The sequence below is a fragment of the Melanotaenia boesemani genome, chromosome 16 (assembly GCF_017639745.1).
Source record: "Melanotaenia boesemani isolate fMelBoe1 chromosome 16, fMelBoe1.pri, whole genome shotgun sequence".
Classification (NCBI taxonomy): Eukaryota; Metazoa; Chordata; class Actinopteri; order Atheriniformes; family Melanotaeniidae; genus Melanotaenia; species Melanotaenia boesemani.
Genome location: NC_055697.1, coordinates 9968709 through 9993510, shown reverse-complemented (window position 1 = coordinate 9993510; position 24802 = coordinate 9968709). Strand labels below are relative to the sequence as shown.

At 39.1% G+C, this 24802-nt stretch overlaps 2 protein-coding genes across 2 annotated transcripts in view; both read left to right on the top strand.

Annotated features, from left to right (window-relative positions):
* The window catches only part of LOC121656108 (cadherin-23-like), a 161394-nt gene extending 140422 nt beyond the window's left edge, over nt 1-20972 (top strand). Inside the window, exons 14-32 of the mRNA XM_042011154.1 lie at nt 1546-1610; nt 2123-2360; nt 3946-4051; nt 4302-4429; nt 7423-7495; nt 8414-8530; nt 8726-8838; nt 9105-9212; nt 10988-11177; nt 11464-11609; nt 11965-12184; nt 12560-12712; nt 12998-13111; nt 14453-14601; nt 18315-18375; nt 19028-19176; nt 19294-19429; nt 20093-20481; nt 20853-20972. Of these exons, the coding sequence (XP_041867088.1) occupies nt 1546-1610; nt 2123-2360; nt 3946-4051; nt 4302-4429; nt 7423-7495; nt 8414-8530; nt 8726-8838; nt 9105-9212; nt 10988-11177; nt 11464-11609; nt 11965-12184; nt 12560-12712; nt 12998-13111; nt 14453-14601; nt 18315-18375; nt 19028-19176; nt 19294-19429; nt 20093-20481; nt 20853-20972 (2775 nt within the window). The remainder of the gene's footprint in view (nt 1-1545; nt 1611-2122; nt 2361-3945; nt 4052-4301; nt 4430-7422; nt 7496-8413; nt 8531-8725; nt 8839-9104; nt 9213-10987; nt 11178-11463; nt 11610-11964; nt 12185-12559; nt 12713-12997; nt 13112-14452; nt 14602-18314; nt 18376-19027; nt 19177-19293; nt 19430-20092; nt 20482-20852) is intronic.
* An 86-nt stretch (nt 20973-21058) lies between these two features.
* LOC121655571 (cadherin-23-like) overlaps nt 21059-24802 on the top strand; it is a 34897-nt gene continuing 31153 nt past the window's right edge. Inside the window, exons 1-5 of the mRNA XM_042010323.1 lie at nt 21059-21114; nt 21304-21453; nt 22537-22665; nt 23039-23167; nt 23296-23523. Of these exons, the coding sequence (XP_041866257.1) occupies nt 21394-21453; nt 22537-22665; nt 23039-23167; nt 23296-23523 (546 nt within the window). The 5' untranslated portion in view covers nt 21059-21114; nt 21304-21393. The remainder of the gene's footprint in view (nt 21115-21303; nt 21454-22536; nt 22666-23038; nt 23168-23295; nt 23524-24802) is intronic.

The following is a 24802-nucleotide window of genomic DNA, read 5'->3' as shown; positions in this document are numbered from 1 at the left end:
TTCCACATGCATATACACTGACTCTCTCACAAGGTTTTTAGCCACATCCACAATAGTGTGCACTCTACCCACACACATGCACAAGCTCACATAACAAGGCCGGTATCAGGGCATCACTGAATCACAGTGACCAGCATTGTGGTTGACAGAGTGGGACTGCAGGAACATTCAAGTTTGGCCCTTCAAGTGACTGCAAAGCCAGTGAAGTGAAACTCTATTACAACACCCTCTCCAACCGTGATCCATCAGCACCGTCACAACAACAAAACAGCGTGCACGTGTGTACAAGTGTGTGTGCGTGTTTTTCTAAAGACTTATTGTGTTAATGTGGTATTTTATGAAGTACAAGATTCCTGAAAGTGTTGCTCTTTATATGATTTTCTCTGACACGCCTTTTATCTGCTAAACACATGACAGCAGTTGATGCTGCTTTTAAGGCAATGGTGGGTCATGTAGGCGAGGGAAATGTATCACGTCTCCCATCAGACTTAATCCAATCAACACCTCCAGAGAGTGTAGCATGGCTTTCATGTTTTATCGTACAGTCACAGACAGCTGTTATAGTGAGAAATTTCATAAATGAAGCAAAATGCAGTTATGACAGATGATCTTATGCAGCCAGACCAGCACATACTCACACAATCACAAATGTATGCAGAGGAATAACATGATCAAAAATAGGAAATAATAAATTCACTGTTCTGCTTTAAAGAAGATGTGAATGTTAGGGTTTTGTGGTTATCACCACTAAGAAGAACATTTGGAAAGGCTAACACAACACACACTTTCACATGTGGTATAGGATCAAAATATCAGACTGAAAAATCAGGCTAATAAAAATCAATTTAATCATAATCTCAGCCCTGGAGGAAAACAAAAAAGAAAGGAAAAATAAGAAAGAAAAACAAAAGTTTATAGAATCAGCAAAAGCACTGTTCAGGGAGATATTACAATCAACAAAGTAATTAGTGACAGGTGTGGGTGCCAGTATTTGGTATAAAAGGAGGTTTAGTCTTTCCAAGCAAGGATAAACCTTGGCTCACCACTGATCATTGATTCTGTCAGAAAATCTTCAATAAGTTCAGAAATATTTTAAGAGTACAAATGGCAAAAGAACTTTCAACATTTACAGAACATGATGTGCTAAAATAATTCAGTTTTGGGATCCATCATGGATCTTGATCAATAGTCACATCCACTCTGGAGGACTAATGACAACCATTACAGTCTCAAAACAGCCCACTGCTACATCTACATATACCTAACCTGAAACTGTTAAACAAGAAAAAGCATTAAATAAGTCTGCACAGTGAAACCACCAGGTTATTTGGGCAAAACTCATTTCAGATGAGCAGAAAGACAGTGGACATACATTTTATGGTGAGATGAGTCCCTGTTTTAGCTGTTTATCCATTTAACAAATCACAAACTTAAGTTCTTGGCGCTTTTTTTCAATGAGAAAACATCAAAAAACTGTCTATAGCACTATATAAAGCGTTAGACATGACTTTAAAGCTGAGCACTTTTTCTTGTTTTTCTGTCCAGGCTACAGATGGAGATGCAGGCATTTTTGGGGTTGTGCGTTACTACTTCAGTGATGAGCCAGACCAGTAAGATTACACACATTCACTCGCACATGTTAAAACACAACCATATTCATTTTTCATTTATTTGGAGCTTTGTTAACAATTGTACTGAACTGTTTTTGGCTGACATCCTCATCAGAGACAGCTGAGCTTTAACAATGTTTGGTACTTATTTTAACATCTGCTCTGTCTAAACCACAGATAAACACAATTTTTCTATGAGTATAGTTTTCATATGAGCATAATTTTTGAGCAACATGATGAGTTTTTTGTCATCTATTGCATTTGTTAGATGTTTTCATTGCTTATGTATTGCTTTAAACATGAGAAAAATTCATCCAGAATGAAAATTATTAGTTATCTGCAGCATATTCTAATGTTGCAATGAGGTTAAGATGTTGTCAGACTAAAGAACCTCAAACATGTAAACAATGTTTCACAGCAATTTGTACTGCAAACCGACAGGTTTGTTATAGCAACAGCATGCTGGGGGAAGAAAAAAACTTCCTCTGGTTTCATTTGTGTTTCACTTGCAGGTTTTCATTGGATGAAGAAACAGGCTGGGTTATTCTGAAGGCCAGTCTCGACTACGAGTTAATGCGTCGCTTCACTCTGACCGTGCTGGCAAGGGATGGTGGTGGAGAGGAGACAACTGGAAGGATCCGCGTAAATGTGCTGGATATTAATGACAATGAACCACTCTTTCAGAAGGAGGCATACTCGGGCTCAATTAGAGAGAATGAAAAGACAGTCCAGTCAGTGGCACGGATCAGGGTAAGATGTGATTATAAACATGCACATAAGAAGCAGACTTACAAAAATGAAAGGAAATACTCTTGTTTCAGAGACTGTTTTACAACTGGTTTTTTTTATTATTTATTTACTTTAAAATACCCTATAAACATACATCTGTGACCACCAATGGTTCTAAATATTAACACCTTTGTGGAAGTGCTGCATAAATACAGTTGTTTTACTGTTACAAACACTTACAAAATGTGTATTTTGGCAAAAACAACACCTTATAAAGTGATTTGCTCAAATCCCACCAGTATACAGACTCAAAAGCCTTTCTTTTTGTTTCCCCAGTGTTACTATAACCATGTAGTAACATATTTTTGTCTACTGTTCCCAACAAGAAAACAGGTCAGTGTGGCGTGTTGGCCATCAGTCACTGCCACAAAAATGGCAGAGGTACACAGGCACAATGGTAACTAATGGCTCAGCGTTCGCTTTGATTGCACCCAGAAGAGAAAAACTATTACATCCCTGGGGGCTTACCCTGCCACAGCACACTGTGACAACTGGCCTCAACGCTTGGCTCACTGTGTTTGATTATTCTGCGCTAACCTTAAACGCTGCCGATATTAATACAAGGAAGAGGAAAGCCAGACACGCAATTTTGTGTGTCAGCGGTTTGCCTTGGATCTTATATACTTTATATATAAGCGCACACTTGCTGTTCTGGGAAAGCAGTGAGAAGGGGAAGAAGATGGGGACGACTGAAACAGATGGAAGGAGAGGATGTGTTAAAAAGCAGAGCAAAGAGACTTTTCTGCTTTGTGCCTCTTATCTGTGGTTTGTTTTCTCCTACATGGGGCATACTTTCTGAGAACTTTCCTTTCCTTTAAACTCTACATTCCTTTGTCACTCATACATCTGATTTGCCACCACTGATTTCTCTTACTTCTATGCAGGAAAAAATATCAAATATGGAGCTAATTGTTGAAATTTAAAAGGGGAAGACAGTATGTAAGAGAAAGCCACTGTTTTGGAAGGTGCAAGGGAGTAAATGTACTGCTTTCTCAACATTCTGGCATTAAATCAAAGAGTTAAGATATGCCTGATGTGGAGAGATACAAGTGAGTGTTTTTGACAACCTGTCCAGCTTCTAATAATGCCAGTGAAGCCCAGTACACTCTCCTCACAGCCGGAGGACTCATGTTTAAGTCCCTGCCAACTCAACAATAATGAAAGGGTGTCATTATTGTTGTTGATGTTGTGGATTACCCCTGTAAAGTATGGCTCATCTGTCCTCTGCCTGCTTGGCTTGTCTGGGCTCAGTTGGTGTTCATCCAATATTGACGCCAGCACTACTAATAGCCAGAATCAGCTTTAATCTGTCCAATAACATGCCACCACTGACTGACAGCTTCCTGGCTGCACACACATGCTCAAACTCACACACACCCATACTGTGCAAACATACACATAAAAATATTAGCACTGTCTGCTGCAGCATCTGCTGTTTTGTCTCACTTTCTCAAAACTTCTTCCTTTGGGCTTTTGACTGTCAGTCAGGCATATGTTAAAAGTATTCTCATCCCCCATTCTCCCACCCTTGTCTGCCCACCCACAGGCTACTGATGAGGACTCCCCTCCTAACAACTTCTTGACATACTCTATCACTTCAGTGTCAGCCTTTGGTGATTACTTCCAAATCATCATGGTGGAAGGCTACGCAGGTACTCTTTAGGAAGTGAAACTCTTGATTATGTTCTCTACAACAATGTAAGTTTAAGAATCTCTATAGACTCGGAATGCTTTAGATCTTTTAGATCCTGATGCAAGTCACAAATAAACCCAGATTTAAAATGTTAATTGTCTGCATAGTTTTATCTTGAGCAATGAAATTCTTACTTGTAGGCAGTTCCCTTTACACATTAGGTGCACATTCCCACCTTTCACCTGAAAATGTTTGTCTCTCTCCAACAGTGATCACTGTGATGAAGCCGCTCGACTATGAGAAGGTTCCAAACGGGATGATCTATTTGACAGTGATGGCTAAGGATGGTGGAAACCCAGCACTCAACAGCACTGTCCCCGTCACAGTGGAAGTGATAGTAAGTACAATCCTGCAGCAGATACACAAAACAACAACACAAATTTTGGAGGCAATAGCAGCCACTCCTTCAAAAGTACTGACTGCCAACAGCTAGAGACACTGAGCCTTACAGTGTGAGTAGAAACATTTTGGATATCTCTATCATCTAAAGCAGGGGTCACCGAATCCAGACCTCTTGGGCCAGTGTCCTGCAGATTTTCAATGTGTCCAATAAGAGTATACTGTAGTTTTGGTGATCCCTAACCTACAGCATACTCTCATCAACATATCGACCATCTTCAAACATGAGAAGTATGCATTCATGTTCAAGGTATTTTGAATATTATTATAGATGAAAAGCAATATGGCCTATGTCCTCACTGGTATGTCTTATGTTAGAGCAATAAAAAATACCTTCAAAATGTATATAACTATCAGAGCACGTGTGTTTTCTCCATGGTTTTGTTCAGCCAGCGAGACAGTAAGTATGTGATGCAAGTGCAACCGAGGATGAGACAGATTTTTTTTTTTTTTTTTTTCCTCATTAACTCAGTCCATCATATCAGTTTTTTGTTGCTGGTAAAGCTACCAAATAAATTGACTTGATATACAGTTCACAATATATTTAATATATTTTTATGCAGAATCTATCTAGATAATTCCTTCAATGGTAAATACATAAACAAATAAATGAATGAATTATACAGATTTTTTTTCTTTCTCCCACAGTGGGACTCTTGATAATTCATACTTAAAATTTGTTTTTTTTTTCCTGAAAATCTTGTAGTATCTGTCCATGCTGAAAATGTTCCTTTAAATCTTAAAATTCCATTTAGGTTTGATCCTAAGAGCAGGGTGAAGTCTAAATGAAGTCTTAACTGCCTTACATTTACCTGAATATCCCTCCATTGTGAGGTGGCTGGCTCATGGTGGATTGCTTCATTTGTCTGTAACTTGTATTTTGGGTTTCACTATTTCTTCTCTCTGTAGTTTTTTTTATCCGTGTTTCACTACGGCTTTGTTTGCAGCTTTATCAGACTCTGTGCAGATATCTCGACTTAGAATTTGGTTGCTTTTGTCACTGTTATCGCTAAAAGTCTCATTTTAAGACTCTGGAAAAAGTCACAGCTGTCTACTCACACTCACAGGAATCAGATATGTTTCAATACATGAAGGACTTGAAGAAAAAAGATTCTCTTGATTCTAATTCAACCTGATATTGCTGCATGGTTTACCCTGCACATTTCCCTAAAGCCTGGTGGCATTTGATTGGCTTTCAGTGTTAAGTTCAAGTTATCTTTTGTCATGTTGAAGAAATCATGACATGACATTGGGCTCTGATTGTTTCATTGCTTTTTTCTTTCAAATTATTAAAGGCAGTCATGTCTGCATGTGCAACATGACTGATGTTGCTGTTTTATTCATAGTCCCAGCTTAAATTAATGCAGTCTCTGTCTCATTTTCAGTTTTACCTACTTTGTCATTGTCATTGCTTTTTAATCATCATTTTGCAGCTTTTTGCTGTCCTATAACACAGTCATTATCTTAGATATGTACATATTAGCCCCAATATAATGAATATCACTGTAATCTATCACTGAATTTGTCACTTCGGTGTGTCAAAGGATGTCTTATTCATTCATCAGTGTTAGCTCTACTGACACATATCCAGAGAGACACTTGCTCTGATGGTTGTGAGGTTTCACAAATGACAGATGGCACACCAAATGAGAAAACTGACCTGCAATTATATATTTTTTTTTATTTTCCATTTGAAGCAATGTGAGTGTTTCCTTGTTATTTCCAGCAGTGTCTCTTCAGTTAAAGGTAATACGTAAGATGTAATCTTTCATGTTTTCTTTATTTTCCCGTCAATGTTTGAATAGAAAACACAGTTGTTGACCTTTGTTAAGATGTTATAAATTCAGCAGTAAAAATAAAATGAGAAATCCAAGCTAATAAACGGTCCTCGGGCTCTCAGTCTCTTTTCCCATGATATATTTCCATTATAGGTTTAACAGCCTTCTTAGAAAAAATAGACAGAAAAGTATGGATGAATACTGTTTCATATGCAAGGAGCGTAAGAATGTCTGTCCACATCCTACATGAGGGAGAAATACTGTGTAAAAGAAAGCTAAAACCAACTGGGATAGATATGCACAATTCAGAATTCCCTCTATTTCTCTGCCTCTGACTCTCTCTGTCCTCTACAGTGTCGTGACTCACACCACAGGGGTTTATCAGTAGCTGGCAGCATCACACTCACACAATGCTTTGCACCAGTGTAACACTGAGCCCAAATAGATAATGGTACCAGTGACTGTTGTTAAAGTGTTAACATTTCTCAGCAGCTCACGCAGTAGGGAGCTTCTCTGTGAATAGCCACACAACTGGATGTGTTGGTGTGAAACACAGTGTTATTCATGAGTGGGAGGTTGTGAGAAATGTTATCCATTGAATCCATTTTAAATCATATGCTTCTCCATGTTATAGTCAAATATTCCTGTCGGCTCACCCTTTGCTTTAGATAATGGCATTAACAATACATTTATTAATACTTTTTTTTACTGCCTTTGCAAATCTGTCTTCTTGTAGTATCTGTATCCTCTTGTGCATCCTGTTGCATTGCGTCTGAGGCTACATTTAGAGGGCTTCTAAAGCTACTGCTATTGTTATTGCAATGTGTGGTAGTTAATAGATTATCTTAGTTATGCTTTACATTAACATGTTAACTAATTGATGAGACAATAAAAAGCCAGACTGACTTAAATGCTAAAGGTATTACCTTAAAATTATTTACTGAGACTTTTGTAGCTGAACAGCCATCAGGAAGATACTACCAGTCCTGTTTTACTATTAAAAGGATTTTATATTTCTTAGTCTGTTAATCTTAGTGCTAATGTGCAATGACAGCTTCAACCCCTTTTTAGCTCTTCTTTTCAAGCAAATTTGCATTTTCTCATTGTTTAGCACATTTGCTTGAGCTGCTGTTGATGTTTATACCTCCTCCAGGATGAAAATGACAACCCGCCTGAGTTCAGCAAGCAGTCTTATATTGTCAAAATCCCGGAGAACATTATAGCCGGTGAGTCACTTCATGCATTTGGGGTTACAGTTTAGTTGTTAGAATACAAATTATGGTTTGCACAACCTGTACAGCTCATCAACACAATGTTTAACAGATACTACTACCTCTTGTTTGAGCTGTCCTAATATTCATCAGTCACCTTTTTCCCTCCTAAGGGGTGTGTTTCTTCTGTTTTATTTTGTTTCCTTCCTCTGGCCTGCTATTTCTTATTTGTTTTGTTTGGATAATGTTTTGAAATTCTTTGTCAAAATGGGGGATATTGACTATTCAAGGGAAATCACTGGCTGTTATATTCACTCTCATGCCTGCATTCAGAAGGCTTTTTCTTCCCAGACAATAGATTAGTTTCCAGTCGCTAGAGGGAAATGGGATATTTAACCGCCCCTTTCTCTGTCTGAGCTCCTGCAGACGTTGGTCATGTCTATGTTTTGCACCACATTAAAAAAAAACAAAAAAAACAAGCAAAATAATAAATAAATAAATAAATAACACATAGCTGAGCAGCTTGGATGAAGGCTAGGCTTTAAGGATTGTGCCTAAATTTCTTTGGCCCCAAGCTGGAAGCTTCAGGCTGGCTCTGGAAGACAGAGCTCAGGGCTAGACCTCCGCCTCTGGCTAGCATATCCTCCCCTTGCCAACCTGGGTATTGATCAGCTCTGTGCCAAATATGGGCTGTGCCAAACAAGCTGATTAACCACTAATCCACAAACCCACTCAGTGCCACGACATTAGTGTTGCTGTGGATGGGGGAGGTGAAGAAATTAGCTCTGTGAACACCATTCCAGCCTTCTTCTGTAGCATGTCTGTCTCTGACTGTCTCTCCTTTTTATATGACTTTATGTTTTCCCCTCCTCCCCAGCTCAGTGCATTGTAACTTTGTTATGTCTACTTCCCCCCTCCCCACCTCCTCTACAGGGGCAACCGTGCTGCTTGTGAATGCCAGTGATTTGGACGCCTCGCGGGAGTTTGGTCAGGCATCACTCATCTACTCCCTGGAGGGCTCCTCTCAGTTCCGTCTTAACTCACGTTCAGGTATGTACAGTGTGTCGTTGTGGGTTTGCAAGTGTGTTTTATTATTCATTCAACGGTATTGCAGCTGTTCACTTATTTCCTTCTTTAGCCTTTTACTTTTGGGTAGATTCCTCTCATTTTTCTTATTTTTTTCTGCCCCTCAGTTCCTTTTTTTCATTTTTATCCACTCTTTATGAGATGCCATGTGTATTTTAGGAGAGATCACCACTACAGCCTTGCTGGACCGAGAGCAGAAGTCAGAGTACATCCTGATAGTCAGAGCTGTGGATGGAGGAGTTGGACCACAGCAGAAAACTGGCATTGCCACGGTAACAACTTTTACAGCCAACATTTGACTCAACATATGACCTAAATACAGCCTTATTCACATGCTATTACTTCATTAGTGTGTCTTCTCTATAGTTTATTCATCAAAACATTTCAAAGGTACTTTATTTCTATGATAAGTTTAGTACATGTGCTGTATTTTGCATTATTTATAAGACTTTTCATTTGTAAACCTGAAGTCATTCATCACAGACGTAGATACTTAGATATTTAATCCGTGTCATAAACTTTTCTCCTCTTGACTCAGGTGAACGTCACCATCCTCGACATCAATGACAACGCCCCCGTGTGGCAAGAAGAGCCATACTATGCCAACGTAGTGGAGAAAAGTCCTATAAACACTGATGTCATTTCTGTGAGTGCTCCTGGTCTTACCTGTTCAACATTACTTGACTGAATAGGTGATGATGTTGATGGAAGATCATTATTCAAAAAGGGCAAAATTTTGGTGTGGAGTTTTCTTAAATAAATATATAAAGTATTAAATCTGCAGAGATAAGGCCTTTTTTTATCCAAATGTGTATTTATATCTTGGTGTTTTTTTTCTCTTTTATTATTTCAAATTGTGTTGCAATTTTATAAATTTGATTTGTCAAATGGTTTGAAAACACATCATTTCAGAGCAAAATGATCAAAGATGTGAAATTGTAAATTAAAGCCAGACTGTGACCTAAAAAGTTCATGCTGAAAGATCCATCTGGATATATACTCCATAATCGATGGACAAATATCTATTACTGCGCAGGTCATCAGAATGTAAACTCTGCTATTAGCCCAAACTCCCTCATTGTCCTGCTGGTTTCTTTGGCAATGTGTTGTTGGTAATTAAGCCTGATTGTCCATTAATTAAAGAGGCGTCACTGAGTGTAATTAAGGGAGTCTGATAGCTAATTAAAATGTAGCCTGCAGTCACATGCATTGCAAATTATTCAGCTGCTAGGCAGACAAGGAAGCAAGACCATGTCTTGCAGAGTAAAAGAGTGAAATGCAGAAGTGGTGGGGCAGAAGAAATAAAACCTACAAGCATCTCTCTGTTGCTATATATTTTCCACTTGTTCATGCTCTCTTGTAGCTATTCCTCAGTTGATTTCATTCATGGTGCATCCAGTGATGCGATGCATACTGTATGTGACTCTTGGCACTCAGTGGACAGACGTTGTTGCCCCTCTGACCATTTTTCTGAAAAATCTGACCACCCAGGCTTACAGCTCTGTAATTGGCCCCAGTGTAGCCCTGGCCTAGCCAGTGTTTCCATGGTGACAAGAAGCCACCTGCTGAGTCCTCCTAGAATTGTCCAGTGAGCCGATGAATTTGGCTGCTGTGCCCAGTGTAAGGATCAGCCTACTCAAATCTCACAGCACCCCACTATCAATGCTGTCTGCTGTAGCCTCCAACATCCAGCCACACACACATGCACGCACACACACACACATGCACACATACACACACACACCATGAGCTTCCTTGAGCATCTCCTTTCAAAACATCATTTTCTTTTCAGCTACTCTGCAGCCAAACCAGAACCACAGTTCAATAGATAAGGCTAATATATTTGCTCACCATGTTTTAATGTGCTCTGTTTGGTCCAGCATTGATTAGTTGAATGAACCTTGTCCAGACACTTCTCCACAACTCATGTCACCTTACTTGTCTGTGCAGCTGCTAATCAATGGGACTTCAAGATGCCTGCCTAACATGTCTTCTTAATAATTAAATACCCACAAAGCCTTTGTTCCTCTAATGACCAATTAACCAGTTTCCAGCATTTTTAGTCAGCACGCTAAATAATTGATCAGCTCTTTAAAAATCAGCCAATGTTTTAGCTGGGCTCCCAGCTTCAGGCATTCATCACCCATCGCCACTTTGTGTCAGAAAGAAGCAGTTACCATTTTTCTTTTAGCTGACTGATGAGTTACAGCAGTTGCATGGGCACGGAAGGGCGCATTCTTATTATCAATACTATACCAACTATTCCTATTTCTTCCCTGCTTCATTTCCTCATTCTCTCTTTCTTCTCTCCTGCCAATTTCTGTCATTAATCATTCCTGTCTCCACAGTTTCAGGTTGCTCTGGTTAAGGACCCTATAAACCGTCTGTTATATAATGATTTTTTTCCCCTCCTCCTTCCAGGTGTTGGCAGTAGACCCTGACAATGGGGAAAACGGGACAATAGTATACAGCATCAATCCAGAAAACCCTTTCTACACCATTGACAACAGAACAGGAAAGATCCGAACAAGTGGAGTTGCTCTGGATAGGGAAAGCACAAACTACCGAGACGCAGCACTTATGAGGACCATCGTCATCTCAGCCGTTGACCGTAAGTAATGTGTGTTGTGCAGTGTATTTTGCTCTTTTACCCACATTTTACTATTCAAATTTGATTAAATCATGAATGACCATTAAAGCAAACTTAATTGTGCATCATTCTGCAGAGTAAGCTTTCATTTCCATCCTCCAAGCTCTGCAATGAACTACATGTTGTGTCAGGAAGGCTGGGAAACTTTTCTGACTTTTTCAATTAATAAACTCATTTGACCATGAGATAAGCTGTTAAGTTTGTGCATGGAGTTTTGTCTTTTATATCCCTCTGGCGCTCTCTGTAGGTGGTACACCTCCACTGCGTGCATCAGTCAGTGCCACAGTATTTGTCAACCTGCTGGATCTCAATGACAACGACCCAACTTTCCTCAATCTGCCATTTGTTGCTGAAGTACTTGAGGGGCTGCCCATCGGGACTTCATTTTTTAGGGTAAAAATTCTCCTTTTATTCATGTGAAAAGACAAATAAAATTTTCTTCTTTTTCTTTTAGGCTTTTGGGGATAAAAACATTGTATAGCACAGTCCCTGGATCTGTCAGTATTTGCTGCCAAACTTGGTGTGGAAGTTTATTTAGTGATATCAATTCATATTAAAAAAAAGAAAACAATTCACAGTGGCTATTAAATATATTCAGTGATGTTTTCAAAGCATGACTACACTTAATATTTTCTGTTTAAAAGACATTGTAATATTCATATATTTCTGTTTTTCCACCATTTGTTGATCTTTTCTTTTGGATGACTTGCCCTTCCTCTGTATTCCCCTCATTATTATCCTCTTTTAGGTCCAGGCGGTGGACCCCGACGAGGGCCAGAATGGCCTGATAACAATGGCTTTACAGGTGGGAATGCCTCGTCAGGACTTCTACCTGAACACCTCCACTGGTGTGGTCACCACCACCACTGTCCTGGACCGTGAGCAGATTGAACAGTACCATTTGAGGATTATTGCATACGATGCAGGGAAGTTCCCTCGTACCTCTACTTCTACCCTCACTGTCTCAGGTTAGATGCTTAGGTTTGATTTCTGCATGTTTAATTTCAAGCTTTTTGACTGGACCTTCCCTGATGAAGAGCTAATTAATTATGACAGTAAACCACTTGCATCTAAGAAGACTGCTGAAAAAGATGCTACCACCTGCTGGTGGGATGTCAAAATAATCTCTGCTCTAAATGCTTTGGACATGATAGAAGAGGGAGTTTCTCATATGAAACAGATGGGTCAAAAATAGTGATAATACTTAAGATAGGCAGAAGTTCTAATTAACTAATACTTAATAAGTTTTACTTCTCACTGCAGCACCTGCCTTATTTGTCTTCATATGCATTTATCCATGTGTCCTTTGTGTTTTTGTCTGTGTGTTTGTGTGTGTTCGTCAGTTCTGGATGTAAACGATAAGACGCCCACCTTCAACCCTCAGGTGTACAATGTTTCCATGAAGGAGAACGTTCCTAGAGACTACGTTGTAGTGCGACTCAGCTGCTCTGACAATGATACTGGTCTCAACGCCGAACTTAGCTACTTCATCACAGGTCAGCGGTCACAGTGGAAGGGGTTTTTGTGTCTTGTTGGGTTACAGTGTTGTAGGGTTATGGAAACTACTAATACTGTATTGTGCTGTGAATCTCAGCACCTTCCATCCATCCATCTCTCTGTAAGTGTGTGTGTGTGTGTGGTAAGCTTCTCTTGCATACTTGGTGTAATATGTAGTTGTAATGTATGTAGATGATTTGATGTTTTTCTTTTCTAATCCCACCAATTTAATTCAGAGTTTGGTATGTAATTTTGGAAATACATTTTGTTTTGTGTATTTTTAGATGGTAACCAAGATGGAAAATTCAGCGTTGGCTTCAGAGATGGTGTCATTAGGACGGTGGTCGGCCTAGACAGGGAGACCCAGGCAGCATATATTCTGATCATAGAAGCTATCGGTGTGTCATTCATTTTTTCAATTAATATAATCAATGAGCGTTTGTAGTTTATTTTAAATGAACAGCCTTTGCTTATATTTATCATAACTGTGTTTTCTTTCATCTTCAAAGCTAAAATGTCCTGCAGGTGGAACATAATACAAAAACAAAACACTGCCTGCACAGCTGCAGTGACGTTAGACAGTTGCTCAACTCAAGTTGTCTTTGTTCCTGTTTAGTAAAAGAAAGAACAAAAACTGAGGTTTTCCTGTTTTTGGAACCACTGGGTCAGGAAAGCTCATCTGCTGAGAAGGGTCACACACATCAGTCAGGAAAGAAGAGGCAGACTTAATGTAAAACAGTGCAAGAGAACAGAAGTATACACATTGTTCTAAATTACAGAAGCATGGAAATTGTTTAGTTTATGAAGATCCACATTAGCTGCAGCAAAGCAACAGCTGTTTTTCCAGGGGTCCAACAGAATTATACATACAATAAGAAAATAGAAAACTATAAAATCACAATATGAGACAGTATGTCATATAACTCTATGTATTATCCTTACATTATTATATTATATATTCTTTATAAATACACATATGTTTTAACCATAATACTGTATATATATATATATATATATATATATATATATATATATATATATATATATATATATATATATAATTATTCTCTACTTTGATAGATACTGTTTTCTAATATTTTGAATTGACTTCTGTTAGTGGTGAGTTTAATGTGTTTCGGTAATGATTTCCATTCTTTCATACCTCTATATATGGAAATTACCTAAGTTTTGATGAATCAACAATTTTCCCGCATTACATCTTTAGAAAAAAGACACGTTTTGTTTCTGTATTTTGTTCTATAGATCAGTAGATTGTTTTATGGAAATTTTTAAGCTCTATAATATATTTTACTACATCAGAAGGTTTTTGTTGTTGTCGTTGATGTTTTTAACACAGAAAGAAATTTTAACTCTGCATTTTGCCTGTCAGTAATCTGAAAACACATACCAGAACCTAAGCAATTAAGCACACAAGATTGAGGCAGCAAAGAGAAATCCAGATTGAGCTGTGGGCTGCTGTAGGTTCAACAGAAGGGGGATTTTATGGGTTGCTCAGAGGTTTTTCAGCTCTGAATGTTTGAGTGGAACAACCCTGATCAAATGCTATTTTTCTATCAGAGAAACATACTGGAACTTCTCTGAGATACAGCTCACTATATGTTCAAAGCTTCTGGTATAGCCATCATACAAGCACAATGACTGTGCTTAACAATATGATCCACTTTAGTTTATATAGTATATATCTATATAGTTTTGTGAATGTATTTCTTTCTCCACAGACAATGGTCCAGCAGGCAGCCGAAGGACAGGCACTGCCACTGTATTTGTTCAGGTGCAGGATGTTAATGACAACAGGCCCATCTTTCTCCAAAACAGCTATGAAACCAGCATTTTGGAAACTGTGCCCAGAGGAACAAGCATCCTTCAGGTAGACACAGATCTGGAAAAAAAAAACCAGCACTTTGAGCAAAATTAGATCACTTTATTTTTTAAGGACTCACTGAATCATTTACAGATGGTGGCCTTTTGGGCTCAGGTTGTAATTGTATTGGGTTTTTTTGAGGACTCACAAAGCACTGAGACTATACGAGGAATCAAGGGCTTGTCTTAATGCAGCTGAATTGCTAGATGGGTGGAGTTTATTGCAGCAGAGCAATTAGTAATGTAAGTGTAGAAGACTAGTGGTGTTGCAAGATTTTGAGTACCAACAGTAAAATTACAAGCACATAGTCAAAGTATCTTATAGATCAAATTTAGATACTGTTTCTTGGAGGCTTCAGTCCGCCTGTAGGTTAATTCTAGTGCTTTAATAAAAATTATTTGTCAATGTGATTAGAACGGCTAATCGGCTGAGTCATAATTAGATTAAATTATGTTTATCTATAGTGAATATAAGTCAGAGCTGTGATAACAAAGACCATTCTCAACATTTCTACACATGCTGCCCTTTTGCAATGGCTGTTTGTGCGCTTTTTAAGTGCTTTTGAAAAATTTTATAGCAAATATCATCCACACTGAAACTGAAATCAGAGTGTATAAACAAATTCTTTATAAAAAAAAAAAGAAAAACTCCCAGAATTAGACTTATTTTTCTGTTAACAGCCATGAAATAAACAGCATATCGTGTTAGAGGAATAGTCAGCCAGTCCTCATGTCCTTGAATCAGATTTCAGTAACATAGTCGTATAGACAGGGTATAGTGAGTTGGGGGTCCACGCTGGTCTCCAGCTGTGATGTCTGTGTGGCTGGAGGCTGGGACGTGTGTCTTCTGTCATGCTGGTGTGGTGTGCGGTGAGGCGGTCGTCTGAAGGAAAGGTTATATGAGCGCCGGTATGAGCCCAGCCTTTTCCACACCTTGAGTTGGGGCTCACTGGACAAGTTTCTTTGACGAGTCAAACTCTCCCCTGGGCCACAACTCGCCTCAAAGTCCCCATCCTGCTCAAAGCGCCGCCACACCGCCATGAAGATGGCTAACCCTGCCAGCAGCAACGACAAGCCCAGCACCACCATGATAGTGAATTCTGGGTCATGGATGTCTGAGGAATAAGGTGGAGGTTGTGATACAGTAACAGAGGTGGAGGTGGTGGTTGCCAGGCTGGACAGAGTCACATTTTCAGTATGAGAAGTAAAAGTAATGTTGGATCCTGGGTCAGTGGTATTCATGTTGTCTCAGCCCTAGATGGAGAAAGCAGCATTTGTTAGAGAGGGTGCATGTGTGATCAGCCTCTATCAAGGTGCTACAGCAGCTTTCTTGATGTATTTTGTTTTGCCCCACTAAGCATAACCAAGCAGGGAGGTTAAATTAAAGTTTATTTTCTTATTTTCTCATTATTACAATCATACACCCAAGAGCTTTCATTATACACACACACACACACATAAACATGGAAACTCCCATGCATGCATGCATGCATGTGCAGATTCAGTGAATGTTTGGCATTTGCAACAATTATGTAGCTATTAAATCAAGAACTACAAAACAGTCAATGCTTGACAGGCTTTCTTCAATATAAAACAAATTAGGTTTATTAAAATGCCCCGTGCATAATGTAAAGCACCCACCCCTTATACCCCCAGTCACCAATTATCCCCCCCTCCCACCGATCTCTACGCGCCCCCATCTTCAGCATTGTAACATTTGTAAATGTCATCGTCCTTAATTCAGTGGAGACAAAGCATGGCTTATCGGTTTAAGGGAAACACATTGGGACGTGAAATTATTTTTAAGACCAAATGCCAGGAAAGCCGTGAAAAGGCCAGTGGAGCAGGATGGCTCGTTAGAGAGTCTGTTCATTAGTCAGCTCTTCCAAGCACATACAGCACACACACACACACATGCACACACGCCTGTTCAAAACGCAAACTTTCTTTCAGCAACTCATACTGTGGCTTGCATATATTTGTGATTAGGCACACTGTTCTTAGGTTGGCAGCTTTAAGGTCCTCCTCTCCTCTCACCACGCTTTCAGATTTGACTGCTCAGCTACTTTCAAGACTGTTAAACTCCTTCTTTACTTTTTTGCAGGCACTCTTAGAGTTACCTTTTTTATAGCTGTAAAGTCTAAACAGTGGTACACTTCCAAGTTTTTTAGCAGTTTGTAAGTGGCATGCATATCTTAGATTTTCATTGTTTTTTGCACACAGCATGTTCTCCTTTCTGCGTCTCCCTACTGCCATCTGCTCAAGCACATGCTAACCAAATAAGCTTCCAACTTTAGAAACTTTGAAACAATTCATGTTTTTTTTAAATCCTTAGCAGTCAACAGTTTTTTCTAAAAATACATTTTAGTAAAATGAAAGAAATTCCTTGTAGAGTAAATACTCACACCCACACTTTGGAGACTCTGTGAAACAGCACCTTGCTTAGTTCCACTAACTGAGGAAGGACCTGTTTTGCGGATCCACACACTTGTTTTTCCCCCTTAAATTGTTGCTTTCCCAGAAACAGAGGGGGAAACAGTGGGGAGGAAAACAGGGGGGGGGACGAGAAGGAAAAGGGGGTAAAATGTGGGTAACAGCAAAGCTGGAATGAAATCTTACTGCTTCAGTGATGGGAGATAATGAAAGGCAAAGCATGTTTTTAATCCACACAGAGGCTTTGTGAAAAACCTCTGTGCTCACACTCCACAAGATCACATTTAAAACATCTGGCTCTGCAACGTAGTTCTATACTTCACGCACCCCTTTTATGACCTAAGTGGTTCATTCCACTGTGTAATACCCTATTCATCACTCACAAATCTGACCCCCAGCGTCTTTCCCCTCCTTTCTCCCCCTCCCCTGTCCTCCCCTTTCTCCTCTCCTCTCCACATCTCTTTATAAAGCTAATGAGACTGAAGTTGGGCCTCTCTTCACAGAGGGAGCAAGAGAGAGCAAAGGAGGACACGCAGGGCAAGACAGACTTTGAGAGTGCATGTGCCTGTATTTGTGCATATCTGAGTGGACGTGCACATGTGCTGTAGTGCCTTGAGAGTGTATCTCTGTATGCAGTTAATTATGTACTTTATAGCCACCTCCACAGATTTTGCATATCTGCAGAGGAGTGGGATGTGACACAAAGTCAGCCTTATCCAGTGCCAGCAGTTCTGTGGCTCTCTAGATTCAGAAGTCAGTCTTATGACACGGCCCATTCACCAGCATCCCAGCATGCTCCACTATTTATCTGTGTATGGTACAGAGCCGTGCAGTCCGTGCAAGGCCAGGGTTTTGGGGTGCTTCTGGCTATCTGCCTGTAACAGAGGGAGAGAAAAGCTCCCACTGCCAAGCTATGATGGGGTTGTTGTGGCAACAAGACACTGGGCACCAGTGAATGTGGAGCAAATGAAATGAAGCATTGTTATTAATTCATCTGTTTGTAAGAAACTACATAATTAATAAAATCCAAATTGAAAGCAAAATCTATAATTTTAGAGTAATGGCACAAGAGCTGCAGTGAACATCACATTTATTGGTAACCTAATCCATCGGTTCTATTATATAGTACATGTTGTATATGTTGATTTCTTATTACATATTTGTAATAAGAAATCCTTGCTGATTCCCTGTACATCACCAGCTGGTTTTTCATTTGATTGTGACTGTATATTTAGTTGATTTTAACTTATTTTCAGTTACTACAGACTTTTGCCTGTGTTTGTGCAGGTTCAAGCCACAGATGCAGATGAGGGAGAGAATGGCAGAGTTTTGTACAGGATCCTTACTGGTAAGTGCTGCTTTCCATCTTTTTTTTTTTTTTTTTTTTTTGTCCAGGTGGACTTCCCACATCTCCTGCTTACCAATAAATGAGAAAAGAAATAGTTCTGATGATTTTTAGCAGGTATAAGCTGGATTTTCATGTTGTTTTAAACATGTCTAAAAGTGTGTAAAGGGAGCAGTATCATTTAAAAAAAAAGTTCAAACACCATAAATGACAGGTTCTTTAAACAAATTTATCTGCACTGTCTGCAGCTGAAACTTGACCACTCAAGAAAGCCATCCTCCGGCAAAAGTTATGGCTTGTTACTGAATTCCGAAGAAAGTAATCCAGATTTACACCAGTATTTAAAGAGTTCTTATTGTACTTTGCTCCACCTTACAAGTAATTTGATCAGGTAATTCCTGCATAGTCTTGCTGACAGACTGACAAGCAGAAATGATCCCAAACCTCTGACTTCACTTTCACTTTGCCAGGAGGAGTTTTCTCAGCTACTTGGCATGTGCATCTTGTGAAATGATCTGCACGTAGAAACTAGATTAAACATTCTCCTGAATGTTTTTTTAATTATTTTTACAGAATTCTCTTGGCTATCTCGCTTTCCCTTTTTTCATTCACTCGGTCTGGTGGTGTGTTTGGGTTTGTGAATGCATGATTACAGGGAACAGCAACAATCTGTTCAGCATAGACAGACAGACTGGGCTTGTGACAAGAGGCCTCAGGGCTCTGGACAGAGAAACCAGCAGCTCCCACGTGTTGGAAGTGGAGGCCTACAACAGTGACGAGGGCAGCATGAGGAGCTCTGTGAGGGTGAGAAAGAAGGGAGCAGCCAGAATAAACTCAAACTGTGAAGATGCTAAAACATCAAAGTTATGTTTCATCCAAGTGCAAAATTTCCCAAAAGCAGTTTAACATCTTCTGTTGCAGGTGATCATATATGTTGATGATGCCAATGATGAAGTGCCAGTATTTACCCAGCAACAGTACAACCGTCTGGGCCTGAGAGAGACTGCTGGCATCGGCACCTCAGTGATTGTGGTGCGTGCAACAGACCCTGACACTGGTGAGTCTATTCTCAAACCTCTAAAGCAGCAGCTGGATTTCACTTCTCTTTGGCCCCATCAGGAACAAGTTTTATAATCACAACAGAAGAGTGAAAAAAAAATCACAATAAGTGTTACATTTAGACTGTGGCTTTCAACATCTGCTGACAGTTGCAGCAGTTTGTAGATCACCAGCCCGGACACTAGAGGGTGCTGCTGCATAGGAGAAATTTAAACACCTTTTTTAATATATATATATAAATATATAAATATATATATATATATTTATAAAATTTTGTTACCCTGATGTGCCAAAACATTAAAATAACTTGGACAGCCATTTAAATCTCTACTTCTCCTCCGCAACTCAAACTTCCTCTATTCACTTCCTATTTGAGAACTGTTGCTTGGATACTTTATGATGTATGTCATGCATTTTCCAAAACATCAGATCATGCCTGAAACTGAAATAAACACAACATAGCCAACAAAACAGCCCTGAAAACAGTGGAAATAACACACAGATTTGAGAAACTTGTCACCGTAGTTTCTCTACAGTAGTTTCAAATTCAGTGATTCCAGCATTTATGCTACGCTTTTACCATAGCTGAGACGGTAACTTTTTCTAATAATTTGTTCATGTAAAAGCTTTTCCCTGCCAACTGTCCTATCTTCCTGTTCAGGTGATGGCGGAGCAGTTGCATACGCCCTTGTATCCGGCTCAGACCGCAAGTTTGAGGTGGATGTGAGCACTGGTCTGGTCACCACTGTGGACTACTTGGACTACGAGACCAAGACCACCTATCTTATGAATGTCTCAGCCACTGACCAAGCTCCTCCGTTCCACCGAGGCTTCTGCACCGTCTACGTCACCTTACTTAATGAGTTGGACGAGGCCGTTGCCTTCTTGTCCGCTGGCTACGAGGTATCCCTTCGGGAGAACATCGCCACAGGGACAGAGGTGGTTCAGGTGCAGGCCCAGTCCGCCGACAACTTGAACCAGCTGAAATATCGCTTTGACCCTGACACGTCTCCTGCAGCTCTGGCCCTCTTCAAGATAGATAGCGTCACGGTGAGTGAGGGAGCAGTGAAGGAAAGGTCACCTATCAAGTGAGCACAATGTTCATGCCTCTTTATTGTGCATTTGAAAAACTACACCCACCTTCTGTCTAATATGTGTCATCCATTAACCATGGTGTGATTAAAAAACCCCTCTGTGATTTAAGCCGGCAATCTTGTTGCTGCATGACTGTAAGCTGATCAAAGCGCTTCTCTTCTTTGAAGTTACATGATTCCTTTCAGAAATTAGAAACTGGGGATTTTTTTTGTTGATTTATCTGATATTTGCGAGTTTCTCTACTTTTTGCCTGTACTATGTGTCTGAGAAATTCTGTCTGTGTGAAATGGAGGTAAAAGTATCTGCTCATCTGTGTGTTGTTTCAGGGCCGCATCACAGTAACAGGCCTGCTGGACAGAGAAAAGGGGGATCTCTACACCCTGACGGTTGTAGCTGATGATGGAGGACCTAAGAAGGACTCTACTGTGGTATGTCCCTTCTTGTGAATTTTGCTTGTTTAAGCCCAAATATGTTAAAATACTTTTTTTGTTTTTGAATTTATTGCTGTTTGAATTATGTCTATTCTGTTGTAGAAACTTAACGGCATTCCTCTTTTATTCATTGCATCTTTTATTGGAAGTATAGAAGGTAAGCCTTGATTTCATTTAACTGAACATGAGTTCAACATAAAATGTGTTCATCTGTAGATCATCTGAAAATGTACTGTCATAGAAATATATTTTTGGCTTTGTTTGCCTGGGTTCAATTACTTTTAAAGGTAAGAATCATCCTGTTAATCTTGTGGTAGAACCCACAAATGATCTTACATCTTCACAGGTGTCCATCACTATTCTGGATGAAAATGACAACAGTCCGGAGTTTGATATTACATCGGATACTTCTGTGAGCGTCGCAGAAGACACACCCATGGGTAAAAAAGTGGCAGTGGTGCTGGGAAGGGACAGAGATGCTGGATTAAATGGACTGGTGAGAATAAAGACAGATGGAAGCACATGGCTAACAGAGTTTACCACAGAACATAAGTAAAGTTACACCAATGGGCACAAGTATTAAAATCTGAGGTTATGCTTGAGGTTCTGCACTGATGTCAGTATCTCCTTATAGCTGGTTGTCCAAATACTTCTATACTGGAAAATCATCCATAAAAAGTGTTTTGCAATTACTTTAACTTTTGCTGTGAATTGGTGCCGCATAAATAATTGAACCCATACGACCTTCCTTATGACATTTTTCTCAAAATTTTTTTTTTTAAATTATCAAGTTTGCTGCTTTACAACTAGACCATGATTTATTTAATCCAGAATCATCTTCTTTTAGTTGTCTTACAAAAATGTACACAAACAAAAAATTGCTATTAAATAATTTACATTAATATTTTTTTCAGCTTTTTTCATGAACCACTTGAACAACTTCAGACTGGTTCAAAACTACCAAACATTTCTGGATTTTAACCTCTTTAATGTTTGAAAAAATATAATATAATGTTTTAATTGTTCTATGACCAAAATGAAAAAAATAATGAGGGAATTATTTTCCAAATAATAATAGTAAAGGGTGGGCTTTGAGGATTTAAGAAAAAAGTTTAGTTTTTTTTTTTTTTTTATTAATTTGTTTGCAGTAGTATTTTTATGTTAGATACTCCCTCTGGACACATTATTCAAGCCCAATAATATTGATTATTACAATAAAATAATCTCTTATAGCTAAACTTTGTAGGTATTAGTGAAGTGTAAAGGAAATCTGGCACAAACTGACCTGTAAAAATAGTTGTCCATAGGAAATGTAAAAAATGTGTTTATATTCAGAAATAACCCATAAAATGGAGCACTAAATAAGGCTAAAAACATCAATTCTCAGAAAAAAACACATTGAGTGTTCTAGTTCTACATTAAGTACTCGTTTCTCTTCTTCTGGCAACACAGCTAAATACTGGTACATTTCAGGTTTGTCACAGATCAGAATTTTAAATTTAAATAAAGTTTTATAGGACATTAAAGCAGTATTCAATCTGTTGTCATTCTGGTCTCATTCTGACTTGTTTTTTCTCAGGTGAATTTCACTCTGGTGGCAGGCAACATGCAGGATGTGTTTAAGATCAAGACAGTCAACAACAGCTATGGCGAGGTTTTTGTCAATGCTCCTCTGGACCGAGAGTCAGTCGACCGCTACCTATTAAAGGTCAGCCACAATTCACATGTAGATAAGACTTTATTCCCCAGATACCCAAATGGTTTTATATTTTGGCTTTGAAGCATTTAAAGTTCACATTCTCAGATCACACATTCATTTCAGTACAAACAATCTGTTTACATCTCTCACTTGTTTCACATAAAGCCAAACAGGCTTTTTTGACATTGATACCATATAAGTATTTATGTAATGACTCAATATTTTACTGTTTTTAAGATTTTGTAATGATCCATTTATGTCTGAAATATTGAAGGATTTTCTCTAATCAGGCATCAAAGAGACATGCACATATTTTCTACATCTATGTTGCTTGGTTGAGGTTTACATCCTATCACACACAAGTTCACATGTATTATTACAGGTGCGTGCCACTGACAATGGCTCACCGCCCAGATACACAGACCACTCGCTCACAATCAACATCCTGGACGTCAATGATAATGCACCTGTTATTGAAAGCCCGAGGGGCTACAATGTCAGCGTAAGCGAGGTAAGGATTTGTTGACACACATTTGCTTGTTACGTTTGAAAAACTAGTGTTTGTCTTTTGAGTAAAGATTTTTAACTCTTTCATTAGGCAGCTGAAAATGAGGCCCCCTTTTAAAATGTGCTTTGCAGAATGTGGGAGGAGGTACATCGGTTCTCCGAGTGATGGCCACTGATCGAGACATTGGTCCCAACGCTATGCTGTTTTACTACATCACTGCTGGAAACCAGGACCTAACCTTCCGCATGGACCGTGTGACCGGGGAGATGGTGACACGTCCAGCCCCTCCTGATCGAGAGCGCCAGCAGGAGTATCGACTCACTGTCACTGTGGAGGATGACGGCGCTCCACCTCTGTCGGTAAGACACTTAAACTGCTATAAGCAGAACGCTTCAAATGTGCTGCAAAAATCACATCACTGACGGCGATGTTGTCCAATGAAGGGAATTTATTAATGCTGTAATCTCAGGCATTTTACCTCATGCAGTATAATACTGCGATGTCCACAAAGGGGTAACATCCTTCTGTTATGCTAATGCAAACTGTGCAGATGTGTCATTTGCACATCGGAGCATCAGATAAGATGCAGAGTCCTTCTTTGGTCAATAGCTCTATAATAAACAATCTTACATGGGGATCTTGAGCATCCTGTTCATGTAGAGGCTCAACAGTAAGCTTCATGGTGGAAAGTATGCTTAAGCATAATTTTGATAAGCTTCATCTTCAAAAGAGTATTTTTTTTCATTGCCCTTTATGCTTCCATTAAATTTTGGAATTTTGAAAAATGTTACTTCCCAACTTTTTGTCCACATTTTATGTTTGCTACTTTTCTGTATGTCTGAAATGTTAATGTCGTCACACATCTCTCTTTGTTGTCACTTTATTAAATTATGCTTTCTTCTGTTTGTTTGTTTGTTTTGTTTTTCTTCCAAAAATCAAACAGGGAAAAGTCTGCAAACTGCACACAAATGTGTGAATCATAACATTTTTTTTCCCCTTTCCTGTCCTGCAGACCATCTCATGGCCCCTCAAATTTATCTGATGTCTTAGTTTTTAAAACTATACATACAGTAGTTCAAACTGGTTCCCCCTCACTGAGCTACAGCGCTAATATGCCCCTTACAAACTGATGTTTTAGTGCCTTTCCTGTCATTTTTTTGCAACATAGTTCTGCTGATATGCATGTGCTTTTGCACAAGTAGGATTTATTTTTCAGGACTTTGACTTTGCTCTAGTAAAGGATCAGAATGCATCTTCCTCCACTGCTGAAACCAAAGCATGGTACAGACAAAAAAGGTGTTAAGGCATGCTTCACACAGACCACACAGAAAAATAAATGCAGTGTTTGTTTTTTTTAATCTTTTGTAAGCTGATTGGCTGTGAAGGTACAGGAAACACCTTGTTTTGACAACAGGAAAGCCACAACTCATCTTTCCTAAAAGACAAAGACAAATGCTACATTTTCTGTTTAGTAACATTTTTTTTTTAAAAAAAAAAAGCTATTTAGGTGTGTTTATATGTGTATAAAAAATATTTTATAAGTATATAAACCATACATGCATCTTTAAGACATAGGTGGTACAAGTCTGTGATACTGTGGCTCTTGTAATACATGATGCAAATTGTTTATGAAAGCCA